A 17,859-nucleotide genomic window follows, 5' to 3' on the forward strand; every position below is an offset into this window, starting at 1 on the left:
AAGAACCTCTGGTGAAAGAAGCGCCCCCTTTTGGAGGACACTTTTTTCAATTTCCTGACAGCAGTCATAAATTTAGAAGAGATATCATGCCCCCTCTGGCCACCCTGTATACGCAGTGCCTGGTTTCATCGACGGTACCGGAACCATGGAAGAATGCAAACATTATCCTCATTCACAAGAAAGGGGACTCTAAGGACCTTAAAAATTTCAGACCAATCAGCTTACTGTCTGTTACGTATAAGGTATCTACTAAGGTAATCGCTAAAAGAATCAGGACAACCTTAGGCTGCAATCAAGCAAATGATCAAGCAGGTTTACGGAAACGGTACTCTACTATCGATCATATCCATACCATCAATCAGGTGATAGAAAAATGCTCGGAATATAGCCAGCCCTTATACATAGCATTCATTGATTACGAAAAAGCATTTGACTCAGCTGAAACCTCGGCGGTGATGCAGGCATTGCGAAATCAGGGGGTAGACGAGCCGTACGTGAAAGTGCTGGAAGATATATATAGTGGCTGCACAGCAACCATAGTTCTGCATAAAGAAAGTAACGAAATTCCCATAAAGAAAGGTGTTAGGCAAGGAGACACAATCTCCCCAGTACTATTCACAGCTTGCTTAGAGGAAGTATTCAGAGACTTGGAATGGGAGCAGTTAGGGATAAGGGTAGATGGAGAATACAGTAATCTGCGATTTGCTGATGACATTGCCTTGCTAAGCAACTCGGGGGATGAACTGCAAATAATGATTGATGACTTAGACAGGAAAAGTAGAAAGGTAGGCTTAAAAATCAATATGCAGAAGATTAAAGATTAAGGTAATGTTCAACAGCCTCGGGAAGGAACAGCAGTTAGTTTACGTTAGGTGGGGAAGCACTGGAAGTAGTAGGCGAATATGTCTACTTAGGACAGGTAGTAACCGCAGATCCGGACCATGAAAATGAAATAACAAGAAAAATAAGATTGGAATGGAGCGCATTTGGCAAGCACTCGAAGATCATGACTAGCAACTTACCTGTATCGCACAAGAGGAAAGTATACAACAGTTGCATCTTACCTGTACTCACCTATATATGGGGCTGAAACGTGGAGGCTAACCAAGAGGCTTCTACTTAAGTTGAGGACAACACAGAGGGCTATGGAACGAAAAATGGTAGGGGTAACATTAAGAGATAGGAAGCTTGCAGAGTGGGTCAGAGAAATAACTCGAGTTACCGACATTCTAGTGGAAATTAAGAAGAAGAAATGGGCATGGGCAGGGCATGTAGTGCGACGAGAGGATAACCGATGATCGCTTAGGGTAACAAACTGGATTTCAAGGGAAGGAAAGCGTAGCAGGGGTCGGCAGAAACGTGTTTTGTGTATCTTTCCAGACTTGCTTTTTCCACAATTTTGTCAATTCACCTCCGTTATTTCATGTCTTTGATAATTTTTTTGTACCCTATATATTCTGTTAGCATTTCCAATAAAAAATCAGTTGTGAGTAAGCGCTCGTGTGTGTATCCCTCATGCTATGTTTACTAAAAGGCAAATGCACCAACTGGCCCAATTCAACATTCTTGGGCGGGATGAGGTAAAAAGGTGGATGCAGCTAGCACAAAACCGGGTTAATTAGAGAAATATGGGAGAGGCCCTGCAGGCTGATGATGATCACGCCCCTTTATGGTCGTCATTATCTCACAGAGAACGTGCTTCGATTCCGTTAACCAAGATGTAGACATAACCACTTCCTACTCGCGTTAAAATTTACTTAACGGGACACACATGACGTCACAGCGTTAATGGGGAGCGGATACCACATGACCATTTCTTGTCATTTATTTACATTTATTACTATGCGGTGAGAGATGGTAGCATAAAAGACCTAAAATATAGCACTGAATCAACGTGTGCCTCCCTCAGTTGTAAACGTGTGGTGGGCTTTTTTCAGAGTAGTTAATAGCTTTTCTTACAAGCTTATGGTAGTGACCTGTATGAGTGGTTGTTTAAATGTGCGAGTCGACAAATCCTCAATTCTCAATGAGCACAGGTTCTCATTACAGGATGTCTTTGCCTTGCAGTTCGATTCCTGGAAGGACAGCGGACAGCAGGTACGCAAACACTCCAGCGCATTCTCTGTTTTCTCTACTTTGAGTACTTCGCCGAGTGAGCAGCAGCGGCAGTAGTAATCTGCTGGGCCTAAAGGTGTTAAGCGGCTATTCGAGCGAAGCTATATTAACATTCTCAGTGGAATGTTTCTACTTAGAGGCAAAGAAAATGTTCCTCAAATCACATAAACTTGAATTATATCAGGATATGAAATTGATGCACGGTCACCAATTTTAATTAAAAAGGCACTATCTTGGAACACCTTGTCTTAAAAGGCTGATTTCAATGGTTCATCAAGGCGATATAAACTCACTGGATAAAAGAGAATTTATCTCGCACTATACGCGTACAAAGGCTGGGAGTTGATTTCGGCTAGTTTTTGTTCCTTTCTAGTTATGAGGCCTCTTCTTGGTTCTTATCAGCATTCATCGTGCAATTTAACGCCCACTGTTATCTTGCCGGCACCAACCTGTGGGGATAGGTTTACGGCGAGGATTGAAAGACTCCGAGATACAGGAAGAAACACGAGCAAAACCGAGATGAATATATCCTGTCTGCAATCGGTGAAACGTTGATAATGGAGACCATGAAAAGAAGCTTAGTGATAGGATGGGATGGTGGCATTATTTCTAACAACTTAGAAGACGTGTGCAAACGATATTTCTTTTCGTTTCCTTCCACCATGTCTTCTCACAAGGATGCATGCACTAATTGGGTGCAGTCTACCAAATTAATTTCATTCCAAAGTAAAACAAGCGTCTAAAAATAAAAAGGAGGGATATCGAAAACAAGGCTCGATATCAGCGCACGTTAAGGTGATCGAAACTTCCGGTGCCCTCGGCCTGCTTCGCTTTGGGAAGCTAAACCAAAGCAAAAGTTTTAATGGAATAACATTCAGCTGGTAGATTGTGCTTGTTTCGTCTCGTTCTTGTAAATCGCACCCATCCTCGGCGTCAATTGTTCAGTCCAGACGTAAGGCGTGAAATTATATTGTTGCAACCGGTTGGAATCAGTCAACGCCTCCACGTGTGTACAGCTGGAGCGATTAACTACCATGTTTTAGAGTGTCTATATTTTGAAAATTTTCCGCTCGCTGTGAATCGGCGACATCCAGAACGTCAGTTGCACGTAAGTTGCAGAGCAGTGAAATTGGCTGTAGTGGGTTACGCATGGTAAAGCTCTTTATTCAGCAGATTGTGATTATGGCTGGGAAGCGCTGATCCGTAAAGAAGTACTCTTAGTCGTGGCTGCCCACTCGACATTGACGTCAGTGATTGTGGACACCCAGGTCAAGATGATATTTTTTCTTGTATATTGCACATTGGTTTATAGGAAAGGAAAGACGCAGTATCTCTCTTTGACCTTCAGGATTGTTCAAGGTGATATCCAGGGTTGGTTCTCCGTTTAGGTTAGGTTTTTGGGGAAGGAAGACGCAGTATACATTTCGGCTGACATAACTAAAGTGTGGGCACCCACACTTAATTAGTAGGTCAACGTCATTTGAAGGGCAATTTTATTGTCACAGCGTAGTGAAAGTTCCACTTCCAATGTATTGGTCTATAAGAAAGGAAAGGCGCAGTATCTGTCAAGGTCACGTGAAGGTGAAAACCGTGTATACCCGACGCCTCCAACTACCTGGCGTAGTAAACCTTTTGCTTCAAAAGAAAAATACAGTGTACAAAATATTTGTTGAAAAATACACAGGTTTTCTGACAGCTGTCCTGCCAGAAATTTTCTATTGTGCTATGTTTCCTGCTTTCAATTTTTTCTGTCATTTTACAGTTTTTTCTGTTTACCACTGATAGAAAAGTTTTGTAAATTGATAACAAGTTTCTTTTATGCGGCGTTTTTTTTTTCGGTCGCAGTGAAAAGTATGGTCCAAATATATCTTTTTTTTCTGCTTGTCTTTCATTTCATGTTTTCTGTCTGTAAAAACAACATAATTGCGTTAAACGCCAATTTCTTTAATGAAAACCATTTCGAAGGCGAAATCCTTGCCATCTCACAAATACCCGATGGCACACGTAACGTTGGCCGCGCAACGGTCGTTGCCTAGACACCGAAAAGAGGGAGCCAACCAACAACTGACCTCAATGTAGCGCCACCATATAAATTCTTTCCAATCGAAACTGTTACGCACCCGTTCGTCGGACAGAGCCTTCGGGGTTGTCATAACATTTCGCTTTCCATTCAGCATTTACCTACTATTCAAGTAAAAATCAGTTTGCGGCAGAAAATAGGCGACAAAAATATATCGAATGGTTTGCCTTCCAATCGAAGTTTCGGCTGGAAGACAGAAAATTGCTGTTTTCGTGAACGTATTTCGGTAAATGAAGTAGAACAGATATTCTCTGTGCGGGGACAGAAATGTTCTTTAAAAATACCCGTAATTTCAAACACATTTTTTTACAGTGTATGATTGCGCTTATTACCGAAGGTTTCTTTAGGACGGTCATGCCGGCGTCTACTAAAAGTCGTCAAATTATGTGGTGTCATGGATGCTTATGAACAGATAAATACAGCTGACAAGAGGAAATTGTTTGGCTAGTGGTTTGGGCTAGTAAGGACAAAACACAGTCTTGTCCTTTCTGTTCTTCGCAGTGTTAATCGCTGTAACATTAAGAAAGCAATCAAGGCAATAGATGCAGTTTCTATGATAGCTGACTTGAGAAGTTGCTGGCGCTCTAATATGAAGCTAAATGAATTCGAATGCGTCAAGTGCACATCACTGCTGAGACCGTGGTGTTTAGTTGCTGTGGTGTCTGGTTGTACCTTGGAAACAGAGAAATACAAAGCCACCTGTGCATTCAAATTGTTTTGTTAATCAAAAACACTGTTTAGCCACGAATAATTTGAACCTTGTGTATATTATTAGTACTTGTTAACAACGTTTAAGCCAAATCGTAATTAATCCTTTCATGCAAGGGCTCTATGTATTGGTACTACAATGAAGCATGAAGTCTTTCGACGTACGCATGAGCAAACTTTGCCATCCATGGAATAAAAACTCCAATTGGAGGAATATGGGCGAGGCAGGGTATCGTCAGACTGATGATGATGAAATTTTTTGCTTGTTGGGTTTAATTAGGTTGTCATAAATAACCTTCTATTACTTCATATATTTGTCAAAAACATGTTGACTTATAATGAATCGTAAAAAATTGGCTTTAAATTGATTTTTTGTTGTTTCAGACTAAATTAGGTTGTAAAAATTAACTTTCTGTTTGGAAATATTGCTCAATAACTAATTCCCTTTTAGTGTCTCAGCGACACATCGACTGTAAACCGTTTCTTGTTCAGTATTAATTAAGCATTAAGCAGTTAATTTTCAACAGGTCATATCTATCAATAACATATCAACGTCTTATCGACTCAGTAAGGAATTGACTGTGAATTCATTTTTTGTGTTGCATAAGCTTGGAATAAACTCAGTCAGTTAAGTCTTATTTCTTCATATCAATCAATAACATATTAGCGTTATTTAGACTAAACTAAATAGGCTTTGAATATTCATAAACTGTTTATACACTCTATGATGCCAAATAAAAGTTCATTGCACCTCAATGCGCATTTTAATAAAGGCAACAAGATCTATTATAAGCTGTGCGCATCGAAAAACGAGGATATCATTTAAACAAGTTGGCTTCCTTATTTTTAGCTTTTGAGCAACCTTCCTTTTTCGCATAATCAGCAAATTGTGAAAAAAAGAACTGGAAGGATGATGAACCAATTGTCGAGCGATATCTCTGTTGATACAAGATTCAATGTTGGTTTTATTGGTTCCTTCATTGATTTCCCTCACACTGGTTATGAACTTAGCCTTGTAATAACTGTAGTAAAATTCCGCGTTTCTATGCTTAACAGTAAAATTGTAAAGTGGTCTAGGGGAGAACTCAATATCTGTCAGACTTTTGGGTGACCATGGTAGAGGATGGGAGGAAGGGAGAGCGAAAAAAGAAATAAAGAAAAGACTGCCATAGTAAAGAGCTCCGGAATAATTTCGACGACTTGGGAATCTTTAACCTGCACTGACATCACATCATCAACACCGGCGTTTGAACCCGAGCTCGGTGGCCGCGTTTCAATGGAACCCGAACGCAAAGGTGTTCGTGTGCTCTACGATGACAGTTGGCGTTAAAGATAGCCAAGTGGTCGAAACTATTCCGTAGCCCTCTGTCACCCATTAATAATAATATTTTATTAACGATGCGCCACTATTGGTGCGCTCACTTCCAGACGCCCTTAGGGTGCGTGGGGGAGCTGTTCCGGCCTCATAGGAGATGTTCTCGACTTGCGTGACAAGCTCGCTACCTGTAGTGACAGAAGGGGGAGGCCGTTTTGTGCCAGCTTTCGCCGGTTCAAGGGTCGGAGTCAGAATTAACAAACAAGACAAACTTTATACACTGCAAGAGAAGATACAGAGCAATTCACAATAACACTTAAAATGCACAGACGAGGTTTTCACAGAAAGACAATGCTAAGCATGCAACTAAAGAGGCATACACGAACAATACACGAGACATGAAATTTTTCACCGGCCACTGTCGCTCTGGAGAGTGACGAAGTGGCCGCCATGTAAGCTTCCTTGCCAGCAGCGGGTGAACCCCTGAAGCACTCGCTAGCTTGCGTCTGTTACGCAAAGGTAGGCACGCACATGCTCGTAACTTCCACTGTACAGGGGCCCTCCTCCTGATTCTTTTTCGCTCATCCCAGTTAATGGCGCATGCTCCGTGATTGTAGCAGTGTGCATAGGCGAAACGTAATATATCACGAAACGCCTGACGTAAAGGAAAAGTGAGAACGAACGCGGAGCATGCGCAAGAGACTGGCCATGAAATTAACTGGGATGAAGCAGACAACGGAAAAGAATGGGTAAGCCCGCCCGAGTCACTAATCATCCAGACTACACCTAACACAATAAAGAATAATGATGCATCCTATTTACGCCCTAAGAACAATCCTAACTGCTACAAAAAGCCCGGGACGTCCGGCCGGTTGTTCATTGTGTAGCGCTCCCTAAGCATCATTTTTACTATGGTCAGTGACCAGTGAATCGATCAGCAAACCATGATTCCTGACGGTATGCCGTCGAACATTCAAGTCTTTTATGCAATATTCTTCAACATTTTAAATATTCAGGGCAGGAAAGCCTTAGAAGTGAAAGAAGGCGGAAATCAACATCGCCAAATCAAAGATAAAACTGCTTTCTTGCAGTTTTAGCACAGGGCCCTAGTTACTGAAAAGGTTTTACGAGTTTATTCATATGTGATCATATCTTAAGATTAACTTTTTTCTTGGTAGGCTGCTACTGGAATAAATCATTTCAACACCCCTATTGTTTAGGGGACACATGACAAATTAATAATGCTAAATACTTTCATAACAACTACAAAAATTCCATAAAGTGATTCATAAAATAATAGCTTAAGATAGTTTTTTGAGAGTAATTACATTTATTTTTAAGTTAATTTCTAATGTTTTAATTGCCTGCATTGCAGCGAGAGCAGCTCACCTTCAAAGCGGGCTTCGAAATGGTCCCCTGGTGTCAAGATCTTCGCCATGATGAATAACCGTCCTACTGGTGCACTTTAGGCCAACCAAAGAAAAACAAGTGATGAGTTGGCATTAATGTGCTCTTATGGAGTATTATAGAGCCTCATTGCAGTAACCAGTCTGTACCAACAGAAGCCATTCACTAACGTCTTTATAGAACTGACCATTTAAATTTAAGTTTTTTTTATGCGTATCACAAATACAGTTCTGAACAGTGCAATATATATACGGGATATCTCAGCTAAACAAGAATTAAAATATTTAATATTTGAGATAGCTCAGAGAAATCAGCTGTATACAGCTGCCAGCCGTCTTGCGCACCGAAAGTAATTTTCTTGTTTCGGAAATAATTGATTAGTTAATTAGGTTAATTTTTCTAATTTACCTAATATTGACTTTACATAATAAGTGTGATATGCAAAGTTGGAGAACACCTTCAGAAACACCTATTTCATTTATTTGCTTTCAAGAAATCCGAACCTGTACCTTTTTTTCCGAGCTCTAAAGAAAGCCCCGAATTAAAAATCACCACGATTGCCTCAACAGTGGCTTGAGAGAACAAAATCAGCTGTGTCCATGGCGCGCCCGCATGCTGCACACATCGCCTACTTATCAGCCGAACGCTCACTGAAACACGGCCGCACGTGATTTGGGTTCGCTCAATCAATGGTTGAGAGCAGGCTTTAGTCAGGCGAGTTTATTTTTGTAATTCGCGGGCTTTCTTTGAAGCTCGGAAAAAAGATACACGTGAGGCTGTCTTTATCGAAAATAAATAGAATGAGGGTTTATAAAGGGGCTCTCCAACTCTGCTAATGACATTTGTTGTCTCAAGTGAATATTAAGCAATTTAGAAAAGTTATCTCAATTACTAATTATTTATTTGCAAAATAAAAAAAATTCCCTGTGGTGCGCCAGATGGCTCGCAGCTGCATACAAGTGGTTTCTTTGGCCTACCTTAAATGCTTCATCTTTTAACACATCGCTAAAGATAGCTTGGACAACCTGTATAAACAAAACATTTAAATGACCTCGGTATTTCGTCCTCTCTCAAGTCGTGGTTCTTTTTCTCTCTACAACATATCGAACCAATTTACCTGTGTTGAATTTAAACAAAGCAGTGAATGCATAAATATGCAACTTTCGCCCCCACTCAAAAAAGACTCCCTTGAAGACCGTGTTTTCGCCACAGGTGTGCAGCTCTGCTGCCCAGCCTATGAACGAGACTTTTCGCATCTTCTTCTCTTTCAAGTTTACTGACCGGGCATACGAAATAACTATATTTCAGGCGAAGCGAATAAAAAATGTTTTCAATAGTAAATTGTTACTTTCACTCTGCTGAAGTTATCAATTGCAATTCTAAATTACTATATGGAAAAGTAATTCATTACATTTTGTTACACAGTATTTTGAATAAATTACTGCCATTCGTCAGTTCAATGCTAAAGTTGTAATAAGACTTCACAACACCGAATAGGCAGCTTAAAAAATATTGGAGTTTCAAGGAATCTGTTTTCGTTTAAACCCTTTTAAAAACAGTGCGCTAAATATCTCAGAAATCATGGGAAAATCTTCTGACTTCGGTCATCATACAAGCAGTTTTACTGGCAATTCCAGCCATGTAGTCAAGTATCGACGATAGAGTGTCCAAGGCAATCTGGGCTATAGAAAAATACAATTTCAGAGGTACCGAAGACACTTTTTTGACATGCGGATTTACAAGAAAGCTCCACCAACCAAGCCCTTGCTGCGATATACATTATTATTCCTGACATTGAAGAGGTCTGCTTTCCCATCCTTCTCTCAAGCGTCTGACGTTTTTATTTATTGTGTAGAATAGCGCAAAAAAAAAAAAAAAAAAAAAAAAAACGGCAGGGAGGAAGGAAAACAACAAGACTCGGCTGATCACGATAGTATATCGCGCGACCTCCTGTCTTTCGCTATTAGATGAATCGGATGCCTAAAAATCAAGAGATCTGTTACGTGCAGCGAGTTTTCTGACACCTCGTTCGCCCCGCAAACCCTCACGTGATAACGTCACGTTGCTGACAGCGCTCCCCCTTCGTCGCACGAGACCGCTTGGGAACGTGCTTTTGCTAAGCACATCATTTAGTGCGCAGTTGTTGGTTTTTGGTCACCCTTGTACTTAGGCCATGAGAAGGAAGCCTTGCGGTGCTGGATTAATCAACATGATAACAGGAAATTTTCACTGGACGCAATTGCAGTGCATTTGAAGCCCTTCGAATGCCTCAAAGTTGCAGCGGTCAGTTAAAGTAATTGAATAATTGCCATGTAAGAAGTGCTTTTGCATCAGCCGTCCTCTTCGAAAACTTGGCCACACACTGCAGATAACCATTCTGGAGTGAAACTACGAGAGCTGCCAGGCCGTATAAGTTAATTGCCTCTGTAGCCCTTTTACAATTGATTACCGGTAATCAGTTACAGAAAGAAATAATTCCCACAACGTTACTGTTTCAAGAAATTAATCGATTGATCACAAATTTAGATGAAAATGTCAACAATTACGTGTAATCAAATATATACAACTCTGCCTGACAGCAATACGAACACAATCCATGATCTCAACACGAGAAAGCTAACATACACGTAATTACAGAAAATTTACAAAACGATTAAAGCATGAAACAACTCATTACTATTAGGGACGAAAAACTTTCAGCTACAAAATGTTACATTTGTTAGCCGTCTGTACAAAACGAAATGGAGTAACTATGATAGGAATGCTCTTTATCCTGTTCTCGCTTAATACGCTGTGAGCATTTTGCGACCAAGATCGCTTACAAGTGTGGGATGCCCGCTTGTGGGGCATGAAATCCTAAAACATCATTTTTCCCGATTTCGTAGGAGCTACTCTTGGGAAACACACTGGCCATTTTCTTACACGACCTGTACACTAACCATAATTTTAATCAACAGTCCGATATCATATATCTAAAATTTATTTGCTAAAGCCTTCTACAAAGTACTCCATAAAATTTTAATGATAAATCTGTCCCTTCTTTCTCTCTCTCAGGAGTTCTCTACCTCTCTCCCGGTGACATGTGTTCCTAAGGAATCTGACCTGCCACGCGTATAACCTCTAGCATACGCATGTTTGCTGACGACTGCGTAATTTATCGTACTATCACTGCTGCCAATGATCAAACTACACTGCAAAGTGATCATAATATAAATGGTGTGACCACTGGCTAATGGAACTTATGCCCCATAAATGTAAAGTTTCAAATCCTCTTGTTTTTTCCTGCGTAATCTCTGGTATGCCAGTACAACCACTTCAGTCGTATAAGTATTAAGGTGTAACACTTTCTAGTGATCTTTGCTGAGATTTGCATGTAACTAACACATTATTATCGGCCAATCAAGTATTTGGATTCTTAAAACGTCAACTAAATTGCGAACCTCAACATGTTAAGCTATTAGCCTATAGACCAACACCGATCTGTGACGTAAGCGCGATGCAGTGGCGCTTCTGTTACCAGGCTGGGCCAGTTGGGGGTGAAAACTAGGCTTAGCACCCATAGGAATACATGGAGCCGAAAAGTTTCAAAGCAATTTTTTAATTTCACGGCGCACCTATGATCTCGTTATTCGGTACAGAGCAACCATGAACATCCTAGAACAGATGACGAAAGTATGAAATCTCATTAAGGAGGCGAAGTATTTTTAAAATACCGCGAAACATATGCGGGTGCGAGATGAGAGGGTGACCCATATAAACACATGTAAACACAACACACCGCCACACTTTACTCGGTTGAGCAGCGTTGAACCCTTCTCATTTTTTGATGAGCGTCTTGTATCACGCTCCGACATCATGTTGCGTGGCACACTACATTCCCTTGCAAGTACTGCACGTCTGATGACTTGCGGGACCATTCACAGCACGATAAACTGGCCGCGCACAGTTGCAGACGGCAATGCACTACCGGCGCTGTCGCTAGCAGACGCTCCGGAGCTGGAGGCGGCCGCGGTGGGTATCGCCAGCTGGGCTGTCGTCTACTGGAATGCGCGACTGTCGTTCGGTCCGTATTGTCATACGGCGTTTGACAACTTCCTTTTAAATGTAATTCTGTCTAGGATGTATCACTTGAGGGACAGTATTATCAGGCTAATTTATTCCATGCGGCAGTATATCAGACTGTAAACAAAACGTGATTCGCTCCATGAGCATTTGGGGGTGTCTGGATTCACAACATAGATTATTCGGGGAGTTTTAAAAATATACCGCCTCCGCAATGATGCAACGATCGGCCACCACACTCTGCGAAAGGAAAAACATGTTGCGGTGATAAGTTTACTCGCACTTCCATACGCGACGTTTTAAAATTACTTAGCTTTGGTAATGAGATTTTATACAATCTGTTCTAGGATGTTCGTGGTTGCTCTGTGCTAAATAATGACATCATATGTGCCCTGTGAAATGAAAAAAACTGCTTAGAAATATTTCCACGGATTCCTATGGGCGTTAACCCTATTTCTCACGCGAGAGCCCCATTTGTTTGTAAACATGGTGTATAAGGTACTCGTCGGGTCCAAACTAGAATACGCATCACCCATTTGGAATCAACCTTACCTTATTAATTATCTCGAGTCCGTTCAAAATCGAGCTATAATTCATTCATTCATTGCATTATTATAACGTCAACGTGTCTGCCCTAAATTCAATTTCCGGTTTGTCATCGCAATCTTTCCGTCGTCGTACTTCCAGTCTTTCTTTATTGAACAAAATATTTAACAGCGTCGTGACCACAGCTCATTCTCCCCCCCCCCCCCCCCCCCCGCGCCAGTAATCGCCTGCATGTCCACTGTCCTTTTGGAATTCCATTTTAGTAGAATGACCTCCCAAGTGACATCGTTGTTATCCCCTGCTCAGCCAAGCTCATTGAAAGTGTAAACACTGTTTTTATGTCGCTTCCCACCCTTTTTGGGGCTTTTAAGGAAATAAAATAACAACATAAAAATGCACAGTCCTCGTAATTTAATAGTACCACGTAGCGTCGACTGCCCGGTGCGGATGGGCCTTAAAATGAGAGAATTGAAAGCAAAGAAAGGGACTGTCCACAATTCCTGCGGCTGAATGTAGCGCCATCTTGTAAGCTTATCTGATTAATAAGAAGCAACCCGATCATCAGCTGTTATGCTTTGGAGCACCAAGAAGCTGCAACTATTTTGCTGCAGGACGCAAGTGCGGGTGATAATGAAAAGAGCGCACATTTGCTATTACCAGTTTAGAATGCAAATGGATCCCAATCGCAACAGTTACATTAAGAACTTCAACATCGAGAAAGGAATCAGTGCTCGTTAGCGTCTACCTAAGCTTACCCATGCGGCTACAAAGCACAGCTATTAGGCGTTTTTGAGAATTTCGTAAATAAACTCACCCTGATGAAAGGTTCGAACCTCACAGTTTCATGGGTTTGTGAAGCCTCGTCTGGTCCCTGACTTCACCATTGACTTCCCGATTGCTCTCGTCCATTGGATCAGCCAGAGCTGTTCCTTCTGGTCCAAGCCTGTCAGGGCGGCCTCCCAGTTGAGTTGGTTGGGTTGGTGATGGGCTGTTAACCCGGGAGCTGTGGGAGCTACCAATAGGAGCGGTAAGCTATGTGTTAGAGATGTTTTACAACCCGACTTGCGTCCTGGTATAGGGACCGGGCGCCCGTTGTATGGAGCCACCGTCGATGGATGGATGGATGGAATATAGGAGCGTCCCCTTTGAAACGGGGTGGTAGCAATAGCTATCATGCTCATTTTTCTCCCTATATCTTAATTATTGATTTAGAATGGTTAACTAAACCATCATTCTATTTATTAAATTTCGTTCCTACATTACTAACATTATGTCACTTCTCTGCTTTTAAGCCACCAATCTTCCAGTCGTTTTTTGCTAGTTTCCACCGCCGGTTTATTCACCCGGCCACTGTTATCTCTAAACCCCAGAGCTTCAGGAACAGTGATTGCGCCTGCACCAACTTCCGGATGGATACCATTACATTCGAGTATAATATGGTCAATTGTTTCACTGGAGTTTCCACGTACAGCACATGCGTCATCTCCATTGTTAAATTTCTTTTTGTAGCTGCGTGTTCTAAGGCACCCTGATCTAGCTTCAAAACGTAGGGCACTGCCTCTTGAGTTATCAAAGAAATCTTCCTTCCTGAAATGCATTTTGCACTTTCGGTATAATTCTACACTCTGTTTCTTTTCCATCGAATTTATCCAATTTTTACCTTCTGTGTTTTTCACCTGTTGCTTAATGCTCTTCATTTCTCCGTCCTTGTTACTAGCGTACTTACTGGTTAGTTTCCTAGTTCTTTTCCTCCATTGTGAGTCAACGCTTTTTAGGTACAGGTATTTAAATACTTTAGCTGCCCATCTGTTACTGTTCAATTTCTCAGGCGTTCCTCATATAATATTTTACTCTGAGCTTCCCGTACTTCGAAAGAAGCCCAGCCCATATCTCCCTGTACCGCCTCATTTGTAGTTTTGCCGTGGGCACCTAGTGCTAATCGTCCAACGGATCTCTGATTTGTTTCTAATGTCGACTGTACCTCTGATTTTAGGCACAAAACCGTATTTCCGAAAGTAAGTCCGGGCACCATAATTCCTTTCCAAATACCCCTCAAAGCCTCATACCTATTGTATCCCCATAATGCCTTATGCTTCATTATCCCGTATTCCTTCGCCCTTTGGCCTTAAGTGATTGCTCATGCTTTCCAATGTATGCCAATCCTTCGTTTACCCATACCCCCAGATATTTATATTCTGCTACTCTAGGTATTTCAAGGCCTTGTATTTTCAGACCCTGATCAGTTGAGCCGTTGAAAATCATCAAACCCGACTTAACTGTGCTGAAACTGAAGCATAGAGCGTCCCCTTCGTCTCCGCAATACTTAACTAGAGTTTGCAATTCTTCCAGACTCTCAGCTAGCAGCACAATGTCGTCTGCATACATCAAACCGGGGAGGCGCTGCTCTACCGCCTTTCCACCTAATCTATATGACAGGTTAAAACCTAGGTTACTGTCTTGTATCCTCCGTTCCAGGTTTATCATATAAAGCATGAACAGCACCGGTGATAGAGGACAGCCTTGTCTTAATCCTTTGCATACTTTGGCGTCTTTCGCACTTCTTATCCCTTCCTACGTAATTTCTACTTTGTTCATCATCATCATCATCATCATCAGCCTGATTATACCCACTGCAGGGCGAAGGCCTCTCCCATATCTCTCCACTTAACCCGGTTCCGTGCTAGCTGCATCCACTTGACCCCTGCGAACTTCTTAATCTCATCCGCCCACCTAACTTTCTGCCCGGTATATTTCCTGTAGGAACTCTGTTATCTCATAACCGATACCTTCTTCTTTTAATATGTTCCACAGGAGTTCCCTGCTTACGTTGTCGTACGCCCCGTTTATGTCCAGGAAGGCCAAATACAAAGGTCTATTTTCCACTCTAGATATTTCGATGCATTGGGTAAGCACGAACAGGCTATCATCTAAGCGCCTACCATTTCTAAAGCCGTCCTGAAGTTCTCCGAGTATCTTGTTACTTTCAACCCATGCTTGCACCTTTAATTTCACCGCCTGCATGGCTAACCTGTACATAACAGATGTTATGGTAATCGGCCTGTAGGATGTTATGTGCATCCTGTCTCCTTTCCCTTAATAAATCAAATTCATTTTACTCTGCAGCCAGCTGTCCGGAATTTGCTTATTCGTTATGACTGTTTCCAGAGCTTTTAACAACGTTTCCTTACTTTTTGGACCGAGTTCATTAATCAGCTTGATCGGAATTCCATCTATTCCTGTAGATGTGTTTTTAGGAATATTTTTTTCTGCCTTTTTCCAGTTTAGATTGGTCAGTTCTAAGCTTCTTTGTATTCTGCTACCTTGTGTTGCTTCCTGATTTGCGGAGATTACCCTATCGTCGCTCTTAAATGACTCGGCTATAACTGATGTAATGTAGTTCACTGCGTTATCTCCCTTTAAACAATTTCCCTCGTTATCTTGAATCCGATCCTGCTTTCTTTGATTCTTCTTCCCTAGCCAGCTTATATGGTTCCAGAATTTTCTTGCTCCGCCTCTAGAGGCATCGTGTATATCAGCCATCGGTGGACTGTCTTATTTTACTTTGGACGAGGGCCTGCACCTGAAGTTTCTTTTGTCGATATGATTCCCATTTTTGGTCGATTTCCTCCTGAGAAGCCTGTGCTTTCTTTGCCATTCGGTGTTCCCTTGAAGCAGCCCATCGTTGTTCAATAGCTTCTTTGATTTCCTTATTGCACCAGCTCCGTGGCTTCCTCTTTCCATTCCAGTCGTTTGCTACTTTAACCTCCTTAATTTTCCTCCTTATGAGTAGTTCTACCTGTTCATATTCCCAGTATTCCATGGCGCTTTTCTCTATTGCTTCCTCTATGTGTGCTGCTATCTGCGCTATTTGATCGTCGTTTAATTTTGCGTTTACGTTTTGTCTAAGTTCCATTTCTCTTTTCATCAAGGGCCCCATCTGCAGACTAATATGTTTATGATCACTTCCCAGACTACACTCCCCTTCTTCGTCTATTTCCATTTTTGTGACCTTGCTATAAATTTCCTGCGACATTAGACAATAGTCAATGGTCGTCTGCCTGTTGCGGAATTCCCACGTGATTTGGCCTTCACATTTTGTTTCTCTATTTACTATAACTAGATCGTGTCGCTTACAAAAATCTAGCATTAGCTTGCCGTTACAATCCGTGTATCCATCCAGATCATCGATGTGGCCGTTCATGTCCCCCATTAGAATAATATTGGCCCCGTTTCCAAACTGGCTTATATCGTCACTGAGACATCCAACAAGATCCCTGTTTTCTTGCCTGCATTGATGTCCTGTTCCTAAATAAACTACCCCTAGCCATGTCCTTATGCCGGCAACTGTTCCTGAAACCCAGATATGCTCTTTACAAGATGATTTAATTCTTTGCGAATTTGTTCCTTGGTGTATCAACATACCTACCCCTCCACCCTTTTTTTCCGTTCTCATTCTGTTGCACCCTTCCCAGACGTAGCCTTCTATAAACGGCGGATCTTCTAGATCCCTGAGATGAGTCTCGCAAAGAGCGTACACACCTATTTTGTCATCCTTCAACTGCTGTTCTATCTCTAGCCATTTCGCTCTTTTTCTACCTCCTTGCATGTTTATGTAGCTGATCCTAGTGCTAAATTTCTTTTTTGTACTTTTCTTTCTCGACCTACTCTTTGCCATTTTTGGGGGCTCAGCCTCCATTATTACACTTTCTTCTGCTTCACTTCTAACTACCTCTGTGCACGGAGTCCTCGCGGACCCCCTAAAAAAGCTACAGCCCTGCCTGCCAGGCGCCAGCCGATCTCTGCTCCCACCCTTCTGTTAAAATGAATGCCATCTCGCTGAAAAGCCCTACCAAAACCTGCTTTATGTACCTCCCTGTTTACCTCAACCACTTCGAAACGCTTTTCCAGGCTTAACTTTCTTATGCCCTGGTTAACTGTCACCACGTCCTTTTCCATCTTTCCGTTCAATCCTAGCACGTCTGGTACTGTGCATACAACTATCTGCGTCTGCTGTGCTATCTCCCTGATCTCGTCAACTCCCATAGCTAAACTTTCCACCACCCCTGCAGCGTCACCATTTAGGACATCGTTTAGCCCCGCGGCTACTATTACCATACTGCGCTCTGCGGAATTCTTCAACAGCCTATTTTTACTCTCTTTCAGCACTGCCCTCATTGTGCTCCCCGGGAAGGCTCCAACTAACACTCTCTTATCACCCTTTACACGTTCCAAGGTATCTCGCTTGCACCTGCTCATGTTAGAATCTCCGGCGATAAGCACCTGGGCCTTCTCTCTCCCTCTCCCAACTGTTGGTTCCTGCTTTCGGTTTTCTGTGTCCTTATCTCTGCGATTTTCATTCTTCCTTACTTCTTTCTTTTTTCCGGCTTCTTATTAGCTGCCCTGACCTACTTTGCTTATGCCTTCCATGCCAGTGCTGGCCCCTGCCACGTGGCCCGCACTGGAATGTTCATCCTCGTTGTTTCCAAGGATAAAGTCGGCCCCTTTTTTTTTCAATTTGAGTAAGCTGTCCAAGCAGTTTCTGATTTCCCGCTCTTAACAAACTTACTTCATTTTCTAAATCATCCACACGAGACACTAAACTGCCCCTTTCTTGATCAAATCTATC

General features: G+C 42.0%; 1 protein-coding gene across 2 annotated transcripts in view; it reads left to right on the forward strand.

Moving 5' to 3' along the window:
• Positions 1–17,859, forward strand: part of LOC146206995 (atrial natriuretic peptide-converting enzyme) — a 253,409-nt gene that overhangs the window by 55,532 nt on the left and 180,018 nt on the right. For both annotated transcript variants that reach the window (XM_084591738.1, XM_084591728.1), the window contains one exon: positions 2,068–2,097. In XM_084591738.1, the coding sequence (XP_084447864.1) occupies positions 2,068–2,097 (30 nt within the window). The remainder of the gene's footprint in view (positions 1–2,067; positions 2,098–17,859) is intronic.

Source organism: Amblyomma maculatum, chromosome 1 (assembly GCF_055883805.1).
Source record: "Amblyomma maculatum isolate TAMU_Amacu chromosome 1, ASM5588380v1, whole genome shotgun sequence".
NCBI lineage: Eukaryota > Metazoa > Arthropoda > Arachnida > Ixodida > Ixodidae > Amblyomma > Amblyomma maculatum.